Source organism: Phodopus roborovskii, unplaced genomic scaffold (assembly GCF_943737965.1).
Source record: "Phodopus roborovskii unplaced genomic scaffold, PHOROB, whole genome shotgun sequence".
NCBI lineage: Eukaryota > Metazoa > Chordata > Mammalia > Rodentia > Cricetidae > Phodopus > Phodopus roborovskii.
In genome coordinates this window covers 6,569,019-6,589,864 of record NW_026126636.1, presented here as the reverse complement: position 1 = coordinate 6,589,864, position 20,846 = coordinate 6,569,019, and the positions used below count along the sequence as shown (strand labels likewise).

Here is a 20,846-nt window from a genome sequence, read left to right as displayed (position 1 = left end):
GGCACTGTCTGTCTGGTTCTGCACAGCTGCCCCAGGGAATCAGGAGCGCCTGGTTCTCTCCTACCACCACCTGGATCCCTGGAACTAAAGTCCTCAGGCGGGACACCTCACTTTTACCCTTCAGAACTAGCTGTTCAGACTAGCTTCAAACTGCAAGACACCTGTCTGCCTCTGCCTCCTGAGTGCGGGACTGAAGACACGAGCCATCAAACCTGTTTCTTTTTCACATGAGGTAGTAGTAGTTCACATGTGTGTGTGCGCATGCGCATGCCTGTGTATGTTGTGTACTTGGGCTGACAAGCAAATGTGAAGGTCCCACTTTCCGGAGCCAGCTCTCTCTTTCCACAATGTCGGTTTTGGAATTAAACTTAAGACAGGTCATCAGGCTCAGTGGTAAGTGCCTTTACCCATAGAGCCATCTGGTCAGCCTAGAAAGGCTGTGGCCAGAAAGAGGCAGTTTAGAATCAAAATTGAAAGCATCAGGGAGATGGCTCAGGGGACAAAGTGTTTGTCACTCAAGTGTGAGGACTGAGGTTTGGATCTCCAAAAGAAGCCAGGAGGGCATGCTCACCTACCTGTGACCCTGCCTGTGACCATGGGATCCCCAGGGCACGATGTCTGTCTGAAACAGTGGGCTCTGCTTGTGACAGACCCCACCTCAAGAAACAAAGTGGAGAGTCATGGAGGAAGACACCTGACGGCCACTTACACCCCCCACATGCACACACACACACACACACACACACACACGCATACACGCACATACACGCACACACATGCACACGCGCACACACATGCACACACACAAACATGCACACACGCACACGCACACACACATGCACACACACAGGCACACGCACACACACACGCGCACACACAGGCACACATGAAAACAAGATACATCACAACATCACTTTGAGTGACACTCGGGCCTACATCACACGGGACACAGGAGAGGAGGGGTTGGGAGAAGAGGGGTCTAGGATGCTCCTCTTGGCACAGGTGAGCAGTGTTTTCAGTACCACTTTGCAGACAGTAGAGGAACATTTGGTTGCGGGGCACAGGGCCTCATGTAGCCCAGGCTGACCACAAGCTCAATGAGTAGAAGGGTTGACCTTGAGCTGACCCCTGCCTCCACCTCCAGAGTGCAGGGGTGGCAGGGATGGACTGTCACAAAAGGAGAAATGTACATCCTCCTTGGAAACCTCTGGTCTCCCTGGTATTCCAGAGATGCCCCTGCGTTAACGGTCAAGGTGGCAAACAGCACATGCCACCCACATCCATGGAAAAGGTTCACCATGAGTGGGGCCAAGGGTGTGGCCCTGAGTCAGTCCTTGCCGAGCATGCATGAGGCTGTGGGTTCAATCCCCAGCACTACATAAACCCAGAGGCGGTGGCACATGCCTGTCGTCCCAGCGGGCAGGTAGGTGAGGGGTTCAAGGGCACCCACAGCCACACAGTAAGTTTGAGGGTAGCCTGAGCTACAGGAGACTGTCATCGTGAATCATTGTCTTTGGGAATGGAATGCCGAGTCACCTCTCTGAGCAACATGCTGTCTTGAAGAAGGTTCCAGAAGAGAAGATGACAGAGTGCAGGGAACTTATCCCACCAGCGTGTCTTTGGTGAAGCAAGCCTGGCTATTGTGAGAGCCTAGCATGGTGGTGCATGCCTGCAACCCCAGCATTCCAGAGGGGAAGGGGGAGAAACAAGAACATAGCAACCTGGAGGCCAGCCTGGGCTACCGGAACCCTGTCTCGAAAGGCAAAACACAGGAGAGCATAGAGAAGTCTGCTGCCAGCACCTGGGACCACAGAGAAGAGACTTTCCCAGAACAACCCAGGAAGAGCCCAGTAAAAGCACTTGGCTCCTCACCCAGAGGCAGAAAGCAGTAGCCCAGGCTAGCCCGGCTCTGTAGAGCTGAAATCGTGGTCCTTTGCCATGACAGCAAAAGAAAGACTTGACACCAAGACACACACGACACACCACGGAGGTCTTTCCTCACTGTGTATTTGCAGAATGTTTACAAAAGTAGAAAAATAGACTTTTTGTGGGGTCTGAGTCTGAAGACCCATCACACACGAATAAATACTTTTAAAAGCCACGAGTGGGCTATAAATTAAGGCAGGGGCTTGGCGAGTCCACACACTGCAGAATCCCCGCAGCTGGCAGGAGCGTCCGAGGTCAGGCACACTGGTCTCTGCTGGCCACACACTTCAGGTCCCGGATGAGCAGGCGGAAGAGGTGGGAAGTGACAGAGACTTGCAGGCAGCCTGGGCTCTCCTGAAAGGACAGGGCTGGCTCAGGGGCTGCTGGGGCTCAGGGCTCCCAGGCTCTGCAGACCCCAGTCCCCTCCCCACACTCACCTTCTCCTGGGCCTGCTGGAGTCTGTGCAGCCAGCGGGAGAGGCGGTGGCTTGGGGGCCTGGGCTCTGCTGGGGGGCTCAGGCTGAGTCTGTGGACAGAGGAGGGGACTGTGAGCCTGCTGCTGGCACGTGGGGGAGCCACAGTGTCTGGAGGCTCAACGTGGAGGGGCCAGGGACCCAGGACTCACACAGGCCTGCAGATTTGAGTGGATGTGGCTCAGGGTGTGGAAGAGGCTGGTCCAGGATCCGGCCCAGGGAGGAGTCAGTCATGTTCTCCAGGACCTGCAGTGTCAGGGCCAGCTCAGCCTGCAAGGCCTTGGGGCGCTCCTGGGCCTGGAGAAAGAAGACAGGAGAGAGAGCACGTGATGGACCTGGCGTGGGGAGTCAAGGTAGACAGGCGAAGGGGACAGGACAGTGGACAGGGCAAGGGGACCGGGAGAGGTACAGGGCAGGGGACAGATGAGGGGCCACAGCCAGTGTGGTCAGCACATAGATGGCTGGCCCACCCAAAGCAGGCTGTGTCTAGCCCCTGCTCACCTGCAGCTGCCTCAGGTCCCAGGCCCTGGGGAAGAGGCGGGAGCTGCACCTGACATCCTTCTCGAGCAGCCACTCTTCCTGGAGAGCAAAGGAACAGGTTAGCCCATATAGGACGGTGAAGGTTACACCACTGCAGAGGGGCTGGGGGTGGACACAGCAGGAGAAGGAGAGTTCAGAGCCAGGAGGAGAGAGGCTCGCTCCTCCAGGGCAGCAGATACTAGCTAGCCACAGCACTAAGAGCAAGAGATAGCGCAGTTCAGGAAGGATGGAGAGGCTGGGGCTAGCTCACTGAAGGGACTGTGGGAATTAGCTCACTGCAGCAGGGGTGGCAGTCAGCCCACTGAGGAAGGGCTGAGGTTAGCCCACTGTAGCAAGAGTTGAAGTCAGCCCACTGCAGAAGTGTGGAGAGCAAGTTCCTACCAGCTAACGTGAGGGGTTAAGCCCAGAAAGGGAGAGGTGGAGGAGGCTAGCGCACACGGGAGGGCAGAGGGAGACTCACTATGGCGTCCTTGGCCTCCTTGAAGGCCTTCAGCTCTCGAGGGGACAGAGACTTGAACTGTTCTATGTGGCAGTCCTTTGCTTCTGGTGGGAGCCTGGTCGCCCTGGGCACAGGATTGGCGCGGGTTCCCGTCAGCACCGCGGCCAGCAGCAGCGGGAGGAGCAGGCGGCCCCAGGCTGTGTCAGAGTGACAGACAGACAGAGTGAGGGCTGGACGGTGGAGGCCGTGCGGACACTCCCCCGCGCGCCAGGCTGGGGACTCACCTGGCTTCATGCTGCTCTCTGGGGTCTGTGAGCGTCTGGGGATTCGGGTGTGCCCTCGAGTCTGTCCCCGGATTCCTCGCGGTCTTGCTCGCTGCGTGTGGCCTGGGTCTTCCTGCGCGGCTCTCAGCCTGTTGCTGTGTCCCGACCCAGCTGTGTGCACATTGCCATCCCTGCTCCATGCTTATAAGCTGGCCTCGTGGGCAGCCCCAACTGATGTAGGAAAAGTGAAAACGAGGCTGGAGATTGACACCCGCCACCAGGGGAGCCCAGACTGGGGAAGCCCAGAGCAGGGCGGGGCTAGAGCAGGTGAGACACTGTAGTGAAAGAGAAAATGATGAGGACTAAGATTACCTGGGAGGTGAGTCAGGAGCGTTCCCACAGGAGGCTGGGAGCAGGGCAGCTTCAGGGCACAGGCTCTGGTCCTGGCTGAGCCCTGTGGCAGATCCCTCTCTGAGGTGCAGAGAAGTTACAGCTGTAGACCGACCTGTCTGCTGCTTAGTGTCCCACCCAGGGAGCTGTCCAGGAGAAGGGATATGGATTTGCTTGCAGGCCCAGGAGGCTGAGAGTCAGAATCCCCAGGACCCCACTTCCTGTGTGAGGGACGGTCAAACTGTGCAGACGGTCAAACTCACACCGAAGGACTCCCTTTTTGTTTTTAGTCCACCAATGTTGTTGGACTCCCTAACTGCATTTTCATCCAGTGTTTGGTCCCTAACCCACCCCTGTGCCCTTTATCTCTAATTGCATGTCACATGTGTCCTTTTCTGTCCTTTCTCCCCTTTCTTCCCACAGAACTTCATTCCCCCCCCCCCACAAGATCTGCTTTCCAGTTTCAGGGTGTGCGCTAGGATCCCGAGTGAGTCTGGGTCACCTGCATTTACTATGATAATGCCCTGTGCATCCATTTCCCTGAACATTTGGGAGTTCCATTTTTCATATGCGGCTGAAATCCTTTTGTATAGGTTTCCCATGGTTTTCATTATTTGTTTGCTGGCAGGCACCCGGGATGGTCTCTGTTTTTGTTCTTGTGACTAGAGCAGCTAAGACCATGGATGTGAAAGCATCTTTGTGGTGGGGCTTGGAGCCTTTCAGGTTTTGCACAGGTGTGGCCGAGCTGGATCCTATGGCTGTTTTGTTTCTGCTTTGCTTTTTGAGAAACCTCTATACTGGTTTTTACTGAGGCTACACCAGATCACACCCACAAACAGGAGATACAGTAGACATGGGCTTCTCCCCTCCACCCACACACACATTCTCACCCACATTTGTCATTTGTTTCCTTGATGATATGGAGATGGAATCTCAGAGCCAATACAATTTGTATTTCTCTGATGACTGAAGATATCAAACACTTAAACTGTTTATCAATTTATATTTTTTTGTGTTTCTTCTTTTCAGAACTGTTTGGTCAATTCATCAGCTCATTTAGTGATTTGCAGGGGTTTTTGCTTGTTGGTTGGTTGGTTGTTTGAAATGGCCTCACTAGGTAGCCCTAGCTGTCTTGGAACTCTCTGTGTAGACCAGGCTGACCTTGAACTGGTCTATTTCCTGAGTCTTGAGTTTAAAGCCTGATCTTTTGTTTATTTGTTTTGTTTGTTTTCTTGTTTTCTCTGTGTAGCTCTGGCTGTCCAGGAACTCACTCTGTAGACAAGGCTGGCCTCGAACTCACAGAGATCTGCCTGTCTCTGCCTCCCCAGTGCTGGGATTAAAGTCGTGCATCACTTCTGCCCAGCCAGATATCAGGTTTAAAACTGAGGTCTTTAATCCACTTTGAATAGATTTTTGTGCGGGGTGAAAGACATGCATCTATTTTCATTTTCTCATGGGTGTGGTTCCTGTTTTGCCAGCATCCTTTGTGGAACATTTTCTTTTCCCTAGGCACTGCTTTCTAAACTCTCTGTGTGTGGATGTTTTGCCTACATGTATGTATGTGCACCATGTTTGTGCCTGGTGGGACATCAGAACCCTTGGGATTAGAGTGACAGATGGTGAGCCACCACGTGGATGCTGGGAATTGAATGAAGATATTCTGGAAGAGCAGCCAATGTTCTTTCCCACTGAACCATCTCTCCAGCTCCCAATGTGTGATTTCTATGACTTTGTTAAGTGTGTGCCCCCAGCTATGCAAGTTTGTCTTAGTTTGTGTTAGTATTCAGGCGTCTGTACTGCCCTGCCCATGGGATTCTGACAGGATACGCCCTCAGCTGCAGCCGCTAAGAGCACAATCACTCCGTTCCCTTTCAAAAGGGCCCTGCCCACCTCCCTTGTCTCTCTCTCTCTCCCTCTCTCTCTCTCTGCCCATCTCTCTGTCTCTGCCTGTATTTTTCTTCTGCTGCTCCTGTCTCCAGAGGCTGTCTCCCTCCTTCCCTCCCTCCTTTTCCCATTCCCTTTCCCCTAATCAAAAACAAAACAAAACAAAAAAACATGAGCTCTGTCGCATGGCATCTTTCTCTCTGGAGCTGTTCTTTTAATTACAACACAATGTCCTATTGCTGGGAAGAGATACCATGACCATAGCAACTCTTAAACAGGAGAACAGTTAGGGCTGGCTTCCAGTTTCAGACGCTTAATCCATTTTCATCGTGTTGGGAAGTGCGGTAACATGAGGGCAGACATGGCGCTGTGTTGTGGTGCACTCTTTTTTTGTACACTGTGAAGATGTATTGTTGCTCTCATTGGCCTAATAAAGAGTTAAATGGCCAATAGCTAGGCAGGAAAAGGTTAGGTGGGCTCGTGGACAGGGAGAGAGCCTGGGACGAAGAAGGGCAGAGTCACACAGAGAAAGCAGGAAGTGTGCAAGATGAGGTAACAAGCCATGAACCATGTGGTAGTCCGTAGATTAAAAAAATAAGGGTTAATTAAAGTTGTAAGAGCTAGTTAGGGGGGCCAGGTGTTGGTGGCGCAGGCCTTTAATCCCAGCACTTGGGAGGCAGAGGCAGGTGGATCTCTGTGAGTCGAGGCCAGCCTGATCTACAAGAGCACGTTCCAGGACAGCCAGGGCTGCTACACAGAGAAACCCTGTCTCAAAAAACAAAAACAAAACAAAACAAGAGCTATTCAGTAACAAACCTAAGCTATACGATGAACTTTTATCATTAATAAGATGTCTTCATGTTGTTATTTGGGACCTGGCTGGAGGGACAGAAAATTCCACACACAGGGCTGGGGAAGGAAGGAGCTGAGAGTTCCACATCTGGGTCAGCAGAGAGAGAGACTGAGACAGAGGCAGAGAGACCGTGCCTGGCTTGAGCATTTGAAACCCCAAATCCCACCCCCAGTGACACACTTCCTCCCTGCTGAGCCTATGGAGGCCATTGGTACTCAGACGACCACGTTCATTTCGGTGCTCTCCGTCCTGTTCCATTGGTCTACACATCCGGGTTCTGTGACAGCACCATGCTGTCTCTGTCACTAGAGCCTTCTATATAATTTGAAGTCAGGTACCGGAAACTTCCAGCAGTGTTCTTTTCTGATCAGGAATGCTCGGACTCTTTGTGGTCTTTTGTTTCCATTTGAATTTTAGGATTATTTTTTTTCTAGTTCTGTGAAGAACGTCTTTGTTTTGTTTTTGTTTTTCGTTTTGTTTCTTGTTTTGTTTTTCGAGACGGGGTTTCTCTGTGTAGCCCTGACTCTCCTGGAACTCACTATGTAGTGGCCGGCTTGAACTCACAGAGATCCACCTGCCTCTGCCTCCCAAGCTCTGGGATGAAAGGCGTGTGCTACCACATCTGGCTTTATCATTGGAAATCTGATGGGGTTTGCAGTGCATATATAGATTAGTTATGGTAATATAGTCGTTTCCTCGGTATTGATTCTGTAGGTCATGAACCTGGAAGAGATGTCTTTTTATCATCTAGCACCATCCCCAATTTCTTCTTTAAGAGTCTCTGAGTCTTCACTGTAGAGAGGCTTCAACCCCCTGATCAGGTGTAGTTCTAAGTGTACCTTGCTTACACTGACACATGGATAGGATGCATTCCAATCACTCTCCCCGTCTTATCTGCCCCCCCCAGTATTTATTTCATTGAAACCAATGTGAATGGAAAATCTGTCCTGATTGTTCTCAGCAACTTCATTATTGGCATTCAGTAAAACAAAAACAAACAAACAAAAAACCCCTACTGATTGTCTTGTTTTGTTTGAGACAAGGTCTTGTGCAGCTCAGCCAGGCACATCAAATCCATATGTAGATGACCTCAAACGTCTGCTCCTCCTGCTGGGATTACAGGTGTGCTCCACCAAGCCCACTTTATGCCATCTGGGAACTGACATGGCAGACAATGTTTCATCAACTGATGTTGGGTGTAGCCTCAGCTCTGTAACAGCTATAGGTGCCCGTAGATTGTGTTTGTGTCCTGCAGTGATGCTGAAAGTGTTTGTCAGAGCTGATGTTTTCTGGTCCAGTCTGGAGAGTTTTTTGTTTTTGTTTCTCTACTCATCCTCTCCTCATCCTTTTTTTTTTTTATTAGGAGGAGGGACAGGAGGAACAAGTTCTCTCTATGTAGTCCAGGTGGCCTGGCGCTGTAGCTGAGGATGACCTTGAGCATCTGTTCCTCCGGCCTCTGCCATCATAGCTAGGAAGATCTGCTCTGAGACGGGTGTGACCAGGATCTCAATAAAGGTGTGTGACAAGTATCTTGTTCAAGGAGACAGAATGGAATGCCAGAAGGGCTGGAAAAGCCAGTTCTCGGAGGTTTTTTGTTTTGTTTTTTTGTGGCAGTATTTTGTGTGTGAATTATTGCCTGACACCCAAGAGAAACAGAAGATGGCATGGAAGCTCTGAATTTGAAGCTATAGGTGGTTTTGAGCCACCATGTGGTGCTGGGAACCAAACCCAGGTCTTTAGTGCTCTTAGCCATAGAGCTATCTCTTCACTACTGATTTCACAGGTATTTTGATTGTTTTAAAAGATATGCACCTTGATCTGCAGAGATGGCTCAGCAGTTATGAGCACCGGTTGCTCTTTCTAAGAACCTGGGTTCAATTCCCAGCACCCACATGGCAGCTCATAACTGTCTATGACTCCAATTCCAGGAAACCTGACACCTTCACATAAATGCACATAAATAAAGTTAAATACATTTTTAAAGTTTTTTTTTAAAGATATGCATCTATGTGAATAGTTCATGGCTAGCTCTGATAGCCTAGGTTAACCTGGAACTCACTATGTAGCACAGGCTGGACTCAAATTCATGAACCTTCTAGACCCAGCTTCAAAATACTACAATTTGGATTTGACTCTCTCCAGAAGCAATTTGTGTGAGGAAAGTCAGACATACAATTGCCTTCATTTAGAAACCTTTTATCAAAAATTCAGTTGTTTATCTCTGAGAGGCAATGCCATCAGCAAGTGCTGATTCTTTGTTTCGTTTTGTTTCGTTTCATTTTGTTTTGTGAGACAGGGCTTTCCTGTGCTGTCCTGGCTGTCCTGGCACTCACTCTGTTGACCAGGCTGTCCTTGAACTCAAAGGTCCTCCTGAGTGCTGGTGTGTACCGCCACTGCCTGGCTGGGTTCTTTTATTGAACCAATTAATATTCTAATACACATTGAGGCTGGGAATGGTGGCCACCAGAGCCCTGGGGCCCAGCTGCTGATAGTGGGCGAGGTGTTAACACCTGGTGTCACCCTGATGGGACCCTCCATCATTTAGTGTCCACAGGACACCCAACCCCACCTTCACCACTGTGTGGTCCCATTTCTGCTCTCACAAGGGGCTATGGCAGAGACTAAGGCCAGAGCCCCAGCAGGTCCACCCCCTTCCCTTAGAGACACTCTTGGGACCCATAGATGGTCTTGTGATGGAGACTCTGGGCCCCAGAACCTTCCGCCCACCCAGCATGTCTTCTCCTCCCCTGCACTGTGCATCAGTGCCTGCTGCTGCAGCAGCAGGTCCTCCACTCTCCGCTGGATGGATGGTGTGGGGAGTGTTGCACACATTGGCCAATGGTATCTGGATGCTCTGTGGTGGCTTTTATGGGCCTCGATGAGAAACAGTTCACAACTGGGCTTCCCCAACTGTAATAACCTTTACAGATTGTCATCCCTGGCCTGGCTCCAGGCCCTGTGTGATCTCAGTCAGCTTGTGAGAACTTTACTAACCAGTAATCCTGTGCCAGGATGACAGCTGCCCAACCCTTAGATAACAAACCCCGCTTCTCCTCGAGTCCATCTGTCTTTGCCTCAGCCTGTGTCCCGTCCTTTACCACAGCTGTAATCAGACCTTCTATAGCAGTCACTGTCCACCAAGCTCTACCTATTGGATGCATGTAGATTGTATGTATTCATCATCTGAAAACTTCCAAAACTGAGGTCCCACCATAACCAATTCTATAGGTGAGAAATCGAGCCCCTAAAACATAATAAACAGTTTTCTCCTATATACACAGGTTTCTCTATGTTCCAGGGGCTTGGGTGTGGCTCAGTGGTAGAGCCCCTGCCTAGAATCCCCCAGTGAGGGGCTGGGGCGTGGCTCAGAGGTAGAGCCCCTGCCTAGAAGCCCCCAGTGAGGGGCTGGGGTGTGGCTCAGTGGTAGAACCCCTGCCTAGAATCCCCCAGTGAGGGGCTGGGGTGTGGCTCAGAGGTAGAGCACTCACTTTAACCCATCTTGAGTGCCTGAGGATGAAGCACTTGCAGGTGCAAAGCCCTGAGTTCCCTCTCCAGCTCTGGAAAAGATAACAATGTTGTTGTTTTTACTTTTTCTAACGCTGCTACAGCCTCCAAAGCTTTATTTCTAATTCTCTCTACTTTATCCTGTTGCTCCTGTATATATAGATTTCCTTTTTGTCTCCTCTATCCCTGTCCTTCTCTCCCTAAGTAACCCTCCACCCTCCTCCTCTCTTGCGTATAAACACCCCATGGATGTTTTCTATCTCTATTGCAACATCTTTGCTTTACTTCAAACATTAAAGCTACTACTACTTTTCTTGATAAAATTATCAGTTTGTGTTCATCGGATAAAGCTTGACAAGCATAGAAAAGTCTGAAACAGTGACAAAGCATACGCTGCTGCACCACCCCCCACCCCCCCTCATACCTTACTTCATCTCACCTGCAGGAGTTTTCCCAGCACACAGGGAGTCCCAGTATATTTAATCATGGGCGTGTGCTCTGGTTATCAACATTGGCTTGTAAGTATGCCATCCACAGAAAAGCCTACAACCAGGACAGCTGCAGGCAGTTTTGGATCCCACCTCAGGGAGGTGAGTCTATTTCTGACAATTTGTAACTATTTCTTTCCCCTTTTCCCCTGGCTGTGAGCAATGTCTTCCAAATTGGATCCTTATAGTCTACGATTTGGTAGCCTGCCTTTTACATCTTTGCATTCTCCCATGGCTTTAATTATAGTGTATGGGTTAGGACCCAGCAGGAAACAGATGCCCTGATCAATTTAGGATAATTGGAGATGAGTTTGAACGGATAGCATTTCTGAAAGGGTTGACAAGTAGAAGAAAATGACAGGGGTGAATTCAAGGCCCTGAGGCCATCACAGGGCCAGGAAGGATACTGGTGTCTGTGAGGCTGGAAACAGGGTCCTGCTCAGCTTGGGGAGAAGGAATGGGTAGGGGAGGAACAGATCCCTACCTCCTCTGTCCCTGGCTCTATGACTCAGCTGCATCCAGTGAAAGCCAAAGCCAGCTTCTGGTGGCCCTGAGCATGCAGGCCTTGAACTGCTGATTCTCCTGCCACCTTCCCACGCCACCACGCCTAGTTTATAGAGTGCTGGGAACCGAGCCCATGCTTTCCTGCACCCCAGGCAGTCACTAACAGCTAAGCCACACCAGGCGCTGGTGGCACATGCCTTTAATCCCAGCACTTGGGATGCAGAGGCAGGCAGAGCTCTATGAGTTCCAGGCCAGCCTGGTCTACAGAGTGAGTTCCAGGACAGACAGGGCTACACAGTGAAGGCCTGTCTCAAAACAAAAAACAAAAACTGAGCCACATCACTAGTCGCTGCTCCCAGGGTGGCTTGATCTCCTCACTGGTGTTGAGACAGGGTCTCACTATGCATCCTTTGATGGCCTGGAACTCAGTCTGTAGTCCTGGCTGGCCTCAAAGTCACCGAGATCCACCCGCCTCTGCCGCGCACTGGGATTAAAGGCGTGGGCCACCACCCAGCCTCGTGTCATCGGCTCACAATGTCCTAGCTTTGCCTTTTGTGCTTAGTTCCCTTATATATTTTGAGTTAATTTTTACTACATTTGTTTCCTTGTGGTGTGTATGTGAGTCTCAGTACTGGAATGCCACCAAGCACAAGTAACAATCAGAAGACAGCTCAAGCCTGGTGACCTGAATTCAATGGGCAGAACTCACAGAAAGGTGAGAACTGTCCTCCACACACACACAGCATGTCTAACACATGGCCATAAGCTGCTGGGCCACCCATCCCCGGCAGTAGTCCATGACTCACTTAGCTGCGGGAGTCCCCCGCAACCCACTTTACCTTGACTAGCCAGGAGTGATGTTGGGGAAAGGTAACCCAAGCTGGGGGAGCCTGACTGCAAACTATTTCTCCCTGAGGCCTAACAAAGCTACCATGCATCACCCAGGGGCCAGGGACCAAGGCTGACACAGTATACCACTCAACAGTGAAAGGCAGGTCAGGCTACAGCACCAGACACTGAGGTCACACTGCAGGGGAAGAAAGATGCTGGGCTGACTACAGACCATCCAAACAGACTCTCTGTCCCAGGATGTGACTCTTACTGGAGCTGTGAGCCTCGATTCTCCTTCAGCAGCCCCAGTGGCAGGGGGCTGGCTTCCAGGGGCCCTGGCTGTGGTCTCTCTGATGCCCTGGACTTCTGCAGGAGCAGAGATGGGTCCAAATCCTACAGTGGGGGAGGGGGAGGGAGGAGGCTCTGGTGATGGATCCATTATGGTGACACTGGTTGCTATGGTTTTCTCCACTACCAGTAGCTGGACCCCAGGGCACTGGCATCATCTAAGCACTGTGAGACAGCCTTTTAGTAACACTCGAACCCTGATGCAGTTCGGACTAAACCTGGGTCTTTGTTGAGGTAATGGGTGTCCTGATGGCCTGAAGATATTTTTATCTCAGGGTCTAAAACTTCAGAAGAGACTCCCCCTGTCTGTTATCCGGGTGGCCCCAGCGCCTACTCAGTCCAAACTACTTACCTGATGACCTTGACTGGGGTGCCTGCGGCGCTGCGCTTGACCAGCAGAGCTTGGAGTGATCCTCAGGTGCTGCTGAACATACCACATGCTTTGGTAGAGGACATGGAGAAATGAAGTTGGCACTGCCCAGGAAACTTCTTCCGTGTTGACTAGCCTTCATAGTACCGAAAGGTTCAATGTAGGCTACTGGGGGGGGGGGGGAATGTTACGAACAATCTTGCATAACTGTGAACCCTGTTACCTACAATAACGATCAGCATGGCAAGATATGTAGAGTTACACCGGTGCCATTCCCGAAGATGGCGCCGGTTTCCTGTCCATAAGCCAGCAAAGCGCGGATGCGCGATCCACGTCATGGGGTGACTGTTACGAGCGTTGTGGGCTGCACCTGTCAGTAACGGACACAACTCCTCTGAGCATATATAAGCAGAGCCCTTTTTCCTCCTCGGGGTCTTCCCTCAACTTGCTGTAATGAGCCGCGCAATAAACATAGCTGCAGAAGAATCCTGTTGAGTGTCGTTCTTGCAGGCAAGGCGATAGCGCTCGACAAAGATACACCCATGGGTGAAATTATGGCATGAAACTTATGATGGAAACCAACTCACTCCTGATTGGATATAAGGTCTGTCCACCAGAAGAAACTTATGCCTGTCAAAAAACCCAGGGTTGGGGAGTCCACAGGACCCAGGTGTAAACCTGATAATTCTGTTCTCCTAAATGGATATAATATTAAATAACCCTTAAAACAGCATTTCTCAACCGTGGGTCATGACTGCCTTGGGACTTGAACAATCATCTCACAGTGTACCACCACCTGGGCTGTAAGCCACTAAGTTCAAGGCCAGCCTGGTCTACAGAGTGAGTTCCAGGGGAGCAAGGGCTACGTAGAGAAACCCTATCTGGAAAAACAACAACAAACAAAAGAAAAGAAAAAAGGGAAAGAGAGGGGAACTAATTTGGAGTGGAGAGATGGGGAGTGGATCTGGGAGGAGTTAGGGGGCGGTTGGGGTAAAAAATCATTACAACATTTTATATAAAATTCTCAAAGAATTAATAAACTATTATAATTAAAATAATAATTCCATAGCAAAGGGGTTAGAAACACTGCAGTAGCACTTATGCAAAGCTTCCAAATGGGTGCTTAATAGTCTTGGTAGATATACATACATATGTAAATGATGTATTTTCCTGTAATCTTTGTTTCTTCTTCTAGGCAAACAGGGAGCCACACCCTAAACCTTATCCAGGATGTTGAACTATTGACCTCTCCCTGGTATCGTGAAGGGAAAAAAGAAGGGGATTTGCGTGTGTGTGTGTGTGTGTGTGTGTGTGTGTGTGTGTGTGTGTGTACACTGTCAAAACTCAAGTCTCTTTTTCTCGTAGGTATCTCCAGTTCCCCGATGTCAAACCACACACAAAGGAGAGAGGCACGCAGGTCTCTCTGTGGCTCAGAGAGAACACAGCCATGCTCTGTTCTAGCTGTGCTTGATGTGTGACCCTGGGCAGGTCTGGACAGCTCTCTCTGACTGTGCAGTTGTTTTTCCTTGAAAAGGTGGGCTAACCACAGTCAACTGGAGATGACCTTGGCTTTTCAAAACCGTGTTGACACAAACCCTCCTTGATAGGCGGATATGAAAGTGCTCCACAAAGGGTGTTGCCTAGATCTTCACCGTGTGCTGCCTGTGACTTAGTCTAGAAGGTTCCTCTTTGGGCTTTCTCTCCTTCTGTTTTGATTTGTCACCAGATGGTCTTCCCACAAGGCATCCAAGTGATAAAAATGGCTTCTTGAACCCATTGCCTGCTTTATTTCCTTTTCTCTATTCCTCTCCCTCTTTCTCGTTGTTGTTGGCTTTTTTGGTTTAGTTTGGTTAGTTTTTTAATTGTTATTGTCTTTTGTTTTGTTTTGTCCTTTTGAGACAGGGTTTCTCTGTAGCTTTGGAGCCTATACTGGAACTCACTCTGCAGACCGGGCTGGCCTCAGACTCACAGAGATCCGCCTACCTCTGCCTTCGCAGTGCTGGGATTAAAGGTGTGCACCACCACCACCCATCTATTTGGTGGGTTTTGGTTTTGCTTTTCTGAGACAGGAGTTCTTGTAATTGTGCTGGCTACCTGGAACTCGCTCTATAGGCCAGGTTGGCTTTGAACTGAGAGATCCACCGATGTCAGCCTCCCTGTGTGGGGATTGGGGCTGAGAATCACATCACCCTGTTGGCCGGATGTCCTTTCTTTGGTACTTGACACAGCACAGAGTGCAGGGTCACTGCCCCATACAACAGCTCACAGCTGCAGTCTGGTGAAATGCCCTGGGCAGTGGCTTATGTTATGGGCTTGTGTTATTCCCATTCTAAAGCTTCGCTAGCCAGGCAGTGTCCATAACAAATGAATGGCATCCCAGACAGACAGTGACCATAACGAATGAATGGCATCCCAGACAGTGGCCATAACGAATGAATGGCATCCCAGACAGTGACCATAATGAATGGCATCCCAGACAGTGACCATAATGAATGAATCAAGACCTTTTTGTTTTAAAGATTTATTTGTTTTTGCCTTTTTTTTCTTTTTTATGTGTAGAATGTTTCACCTGAATGTAAGCCTGTGCACAGATTATGTGCAGGGCCTATGGAGGCCAGAAGAAGTCGGATCCTCTAGAACTGGAGTTACAGACAGTTGTGGGCTGCCATGTGGGTGCTGGGAATTGAGCCCCAGTCCTCTGGAAGAGCAGCCACTGCTTTCAATCCTTGAACCATCTTTCCAGTCCTCAAATGAAGAGGTTTGTCACGAGCCAGCCTGCATCCCAGCAAGCCATTGGCCAACCATATTTCTAAGCAGAGAAATTGGGGGAGCTGGGAGGCATGGATCAACTTGAGTTCCATACCTCGCCCCCCCCCCCCCCATGGGAGAAGGAAAGAACTGATTTCCAAATGGTTTCCTCTAACTCCCACAAGCACAAATAAGCAACTGTAATGAAGTGGGGGGCTTTTGAAGGGTTCTGTTTGTTTTTTAGAGAGGGTCTCTCTACATACCCCTCCACTTCCTGGAACTCACTAAATAGACCAGGCTGGCCTTGAACTCACAAAGATCTGCCAACCTCGGCCTTCCTTCAAAGTGCTCGGAGGAAAGGTGTGCGACGCCACAACACCTAGTTTTCTCTTTGAGCAATTTGGAAACTAGACAAGAGGATTCACGCTTGTAATGTCAGCATTCAGGAATTGGAACCACAAAATGAACTCCCAGGCCAGACTGAGCTAGACTCAACCTCAAAATAGACCGGAAAAATTTAGGGTCAGCTATGCCACAGTCACCTCGACACATCCCGCCAAACAAGGAAAGTGAAGGGCCATTTCTCTTAGCATTGCCATTTTTACACCTCAGAGAGGGATCTGCCACAGGGCTCAGCCAGGACCAGAGCCTGTGCCCTGAAGCTGCCCTGCTCCCAGCCTCCTGTGGGAACGCTCCTGACTCACCTCCCAGGTAATCTTAGTCCTCATCATTTTCTCTTTCACTACAGTGTCTCACCTGCTCTAGCCCCGCCCTGCTCTGGGCTTCCCCAGTCTGGGCTCCCCTGGTGGCGGGTGTCAATCTCCAGCCTCGTTTTCACTTTTCCTACATCAGTTGGGGCTGCCCACGAGGCCAGCTTATAAGCATGGAGCAGGGATGGCAATGTGCACACAGCTGGGTCGGGACACAGCAACAGGCTGAGAGCCGCGCAGGAAGACCCAGGCCACACGCAGCGAGCAAGACCGCGAGGAATCCGGGGACAGACTCGAGGGCACACCCGAATCCCCAGACGCTCACAGACCCCAGAGAGCAGCATGAAGCCAGGTGAGTCCCCAGCCTGGCGCGCGGGGGAGTGTCCGCACGGCCTCCACCGTCCAGCCCTCACTCTGTCTGTCTGTCACTCTGACACAGCCTGGGGCCGCCTGCTCCTCCCGCTGCTGCTGGCCGCGGTGCTGACGGGAACCCGCGCCAATCCTGTGCCCAGGGCGACCAGGCTCCCACCAGAAGCAAAGGACTGCCACATAGAACAGTTCAAGTCTCTGTCCCCTCGAGAGCTGAAGGCCTTCAAGGAGGCCAAGGACGCCATAGTGAGTCTCCCTCTGCCCTCCCGTGTGCGCTAGCCTCCTCCACCTCTCCCTTTCTGGGCTTAACCCCTCACGTTAGCTGGTAGGAACGTGCTCTCCACACTTCTGCAGTGGGCTGACTTCAACTCTTGCTACAGTGGGCTAACCTCAGCCCTTCCTCAGTGGGCTGACTGCCACCCCTGCTGCAGTGAGCTAATTCCCACAGTCCCTTCAGTGAGCTAGCCCCAGCCTCTCCATCCTTCCTGAACTGCGCTATCTCTTGCTCTTAGTGCTGTGGCTAGCTAGTATCTGCTGCCCTGGAGGAGCGAGCCTCTCTCCTCCTGGCTCTGAACTCTCCTTCTCCTGCTGTGTCCACCCCCAGCCCCTCTGCAGTGGTGTAACCTTCACCGTCCTATATGGGCTAACCTGTGCCTTTGCTCTCCAGGAAGAGTGGCTGCTCGAGAAGGATGTCAGGTGCAGCTCCCGCCTCTTCCCCAGGGCCTGGGACCTGAGGCAGCTGCAGGTGAGCAGGGGCTAGACACAGCCTGCTTTGGGTGGGCCAGCCATCTATGTGCTGACCACACTGGCTGTGGCCCCTCATCTGTCCCCTGCCCTGTACCTCTCCCTGTCCCCTTGCCCTGTCCACTGTCCTGTCCCCTTCGCCTGTCTACCTTGACTCCCCACGCCAGGTCCATCACGTGCTCTCTCTCCTGTCTTCTTTCTCAGGCCCAGGAGCGCCCCAAGGCCTTGCAGGCTGAGCTGGCCCTGACACTGCAGGTCCTGGAGAACATGACTGACTCCTCCCTGGGCCGGATCCTGGACCAGCCTCTTCACACCCTGAGCCACATCCACTCAAATCTGCAGGCCTGTGTGAGTCCTGGGTCCCTGGCCCCTCCACGTTGAGCCTCCAGACACTGTGGCTCCCCCACGTGCCAGCAGCAGGCTCACAGTCCCCTCCTCTGTCCACAGACTCAGCCTGAGCCCCCAGCAGAGCCCAGGCCCCCAAGCCACCGCCTCTCCCGCTGGCTGCACAGACTCCAGCAGGCCCAGGAGAAGGTGAGTGTGGGAGAGGACTGGGGTCTGCAGAGCCTGGGAGCCCTGAGCCCCAGCAGCCCCTGAGCCAGCCCTGTCCTTTCAGGAGAGCCCAGGCTGCCTGCAAGTCTCTGTCACTTCCCACCTCTTCCGCCTGCTCATCCGGGACCTGAAGTGTGTGGCCAGCGGAGACCAGTGTGCCTGACCTCGGACGCTCCTGCCAGCTGCGGGGATTCTGCAGTGTGTGGACTCGCCAAGCCCCTGCCTTAATTTATAGCCCACTCGTGGCTTTTAAAAGTATTTATTCGTGTGTGATGGGTCTTCAGACTCAGACCCCACAAAAAGTCTATTTTTCTACTTTTGTAAACATTCTGCAAATACACAGTGAGGAAAGACCTCCGTGGTGTGTCGTGTGTGTCTTGGTGTCAAGTCTTTCTTTTGCTGTCATGGCAAAGGACCACGATTTCAGCTCTACAGAGCTGGGCTAGCCTGGGCTACTGCTTTCTGCCTCTGGGTGAGGAGCCAAGTGCTTTTACTGGGCTCTTCCTGGGTTGTTCTGGGAAAGTCTCTTCTCTGTGGTCCCAGGTGCTGGCAGCAGACTTCTCTATGCTCTCCTGTGTTTTGCCTTTCGAGACAGGGTTCCGGTAGCCCAGGCTGGCCTCCAGGTTGCTATGTTCTTGTTTCTCCCCCTTCCCCTCTGGAATGCTGGGGTTGCAGGCATGCACCACCATGCTAGGCTCTCACAATAGCCAGGCTTGCTTCACCAAAGACACGCTGGTGGGATAAGTTCCCTGCACTCTGTCATCTTCTCTTCTGGAACCTTCTTCAAGACAGCATGTTGCTCAGAGAGGTGACTCAGCATTCCATTCCCAAAGACAATGATTCACGATGACACACAGTCTCCTGTAGCTCAGGCTACCCTCAAACTTACTGTGTGGCTGTGGGTGCCCTTGAACCCCTCACCTACCTGCCCGCTGGGATGACAGGCGTGTGCCACCGCCTCTGGGTTTATGTAGTGCTGGGGATTGAACCCACAGCCTCATGCATGCTCGGCAAGGACTGACTCAGGGCCACACCCTTGGCCCCACTCATGGTGAACCTTTTCCATGGATGTGGGTGGCATGTGCTGTTTGCCACCTTGACCGTTAACGCAGGGGCATCTCTGGAATACCAGGGAGACCAGAGGTTTCCAAGGAGGATGTACATTTCTCCTTTTGTGACAGTCCATCCCTGCCACCCCTGCACTCTGGAGGTGGAGGCAGGGGTCAGCTCAAGGTCAACCCTTCTACTCATTGAGCTTGTGGCCAGCCTGGGCTACATGAGGCCCTGTGCCCCGCAACCAAATGTTCCTCTACTGTCTGCAAAGTGGTACTGAAAACACTGCTCACCTGTGCCAAGAGGAGCATCCTAGACCCCTCTTCTCCCAACCCCTCCTCTCCTGTGTCCCGTGTGATGTAGGCCCGAGTGTCACTCAAAGTGATGTTGTGATGTATCTTGTTTTCATGTGTGTGTGTGCGTGTGTGTGTGTGTGTGTGTGTGTGTGTGTGTGTGTGTGCATGTGGGGGGTGTAAGTGGCCGTCAGGTGTTTTCTTCCATGACTCTCCATATTGTTTCTTGAAGTGGGGTCTGTCACAAGCAGAGCCCACTGTTTCAGACAGCGAGTCCTGGGAACCCCTGTTTGCACCTTTGAGTGCTAGGGTCACAGGCAGGGTCACAGGCAGGGTCACAGGCAGGGTCACAGGCAGGTGAGCGTGTCCGGACAGCTTTCACATGTGCTCTAGGGATCCAAACCCCAGTCCTCACACTTGACTGGCAAATACTGTATCCACTGAGCCACCTCCCTGATGCTCGAACTTTGATTCTAAGATGTCTTTCTGGTGACAGTCTTTCCAGGGTCACCAGATGACTGGCACTTGCCACCAAGTCTGATGACCTGAGTTTGGTCCTTGAAACTGAATGAAGGCAGAAGAAAATTGGCCCCTGAAAGATGGTCCTCCAACTTCTGTGCGCCCTGTGCATCACACACATACACACACGCACACGCATGCACATGTGCACACGCAGTCATAAATGTAAAAGTACTTGACAGGGACTGGCTTGATGGTTGAGTATGCATCTGAGGTGCTTGCCTCCAAGCCTGATGACACGAGTTTAATCCTGAAGGTCCATGTGGTGGCAGGAGAGGTCCGACTCTGGTCCCCTGAATCGGGTGTGGGTGAGCATTGCCACACAGGGACTCCACTACAGCCTCTCAGAGCTTCCTTATGCTCCCAGTGCCATGGAGGACACACAGGACAAAGGAACCCTGTCTTCACCAGATGCAGAGACCAAAACATTTTCACTGTGATGTGATGTGCTGATTCCCAGCTTCCTCCTCTGTGCACTGAGAAAGACAGAAGCAGAGGTCATCACTGCTGTGAGAAGCAGAGAGTGATCGGAGCTGTCTGATGGGAGGCAGTGTGGTGTGAGATGGGCTTCGAGGGCACCCAGGGCCAGGGACAGCACAGCGGCTGCTGTGTTCTGTGGGCCACTTTGTGGCAGGTGTGTGGAGTCTGAGCAGTGGCATCCAGGTGTCCCTCTCCTGAGCACCAGGAATGTGTTAGTACTCTCTGTGTCCCAAGGACTCCGAGCTGTGACCCACGGCGTGGGTGCTGGTGGTGGCCTCCACACAATAAACACAGAAGCTCAGAGCCTGGGAGGCAGAGGAGCCCGGGTGGCTCCACCCACCGCTGCAGCTCATCTTCTCCACCTGGAACCTGGTTGTAAGTGCAGGCTGTTCTCCCTGGTGTTGCTTAACTTAAACATTCCATTTTCTCTACCTGTATGTGTGCACATGCATGCGTATCTCCTGGGGCTGGAGTTACGGTGGTTGTGAGCTGCCGCGGGGGTGCTGGGAACCAAACTCCAGTCCTCTGCAAGAGCAGCCAGTGCTCTTAACCTCGGAGCCGTCTCT

General features: G+C 51.7%; 1 protein-coding gene across 1 annotated transcript; it reads left to right on the top strand.

The window, feature by feature from the left end:
- Positions 1-16,612: 16,612 nt before the first annotated feature.
- Positions 16,613-18,098, top strand: LOC127238921 (interferon lambda-2). The gene is made up of 6 exons (XM_051207696.1): positions 16,613-16,622; positions 16,710-16,885; positions 17,307-17,384; positions 17,588-17,731; positions 17,831-17,917; positions 18,000-18,098. Exons 1-6 carry the CDS (start codon positions 16,613-16,615, stop codon positions 18,096-18,098), a joined length of 594 nt encoding a protein of 197 aa, XP_051063653.1.
- Positions 18,099-20,846: the final 2,748 nt, after the last annotated feature.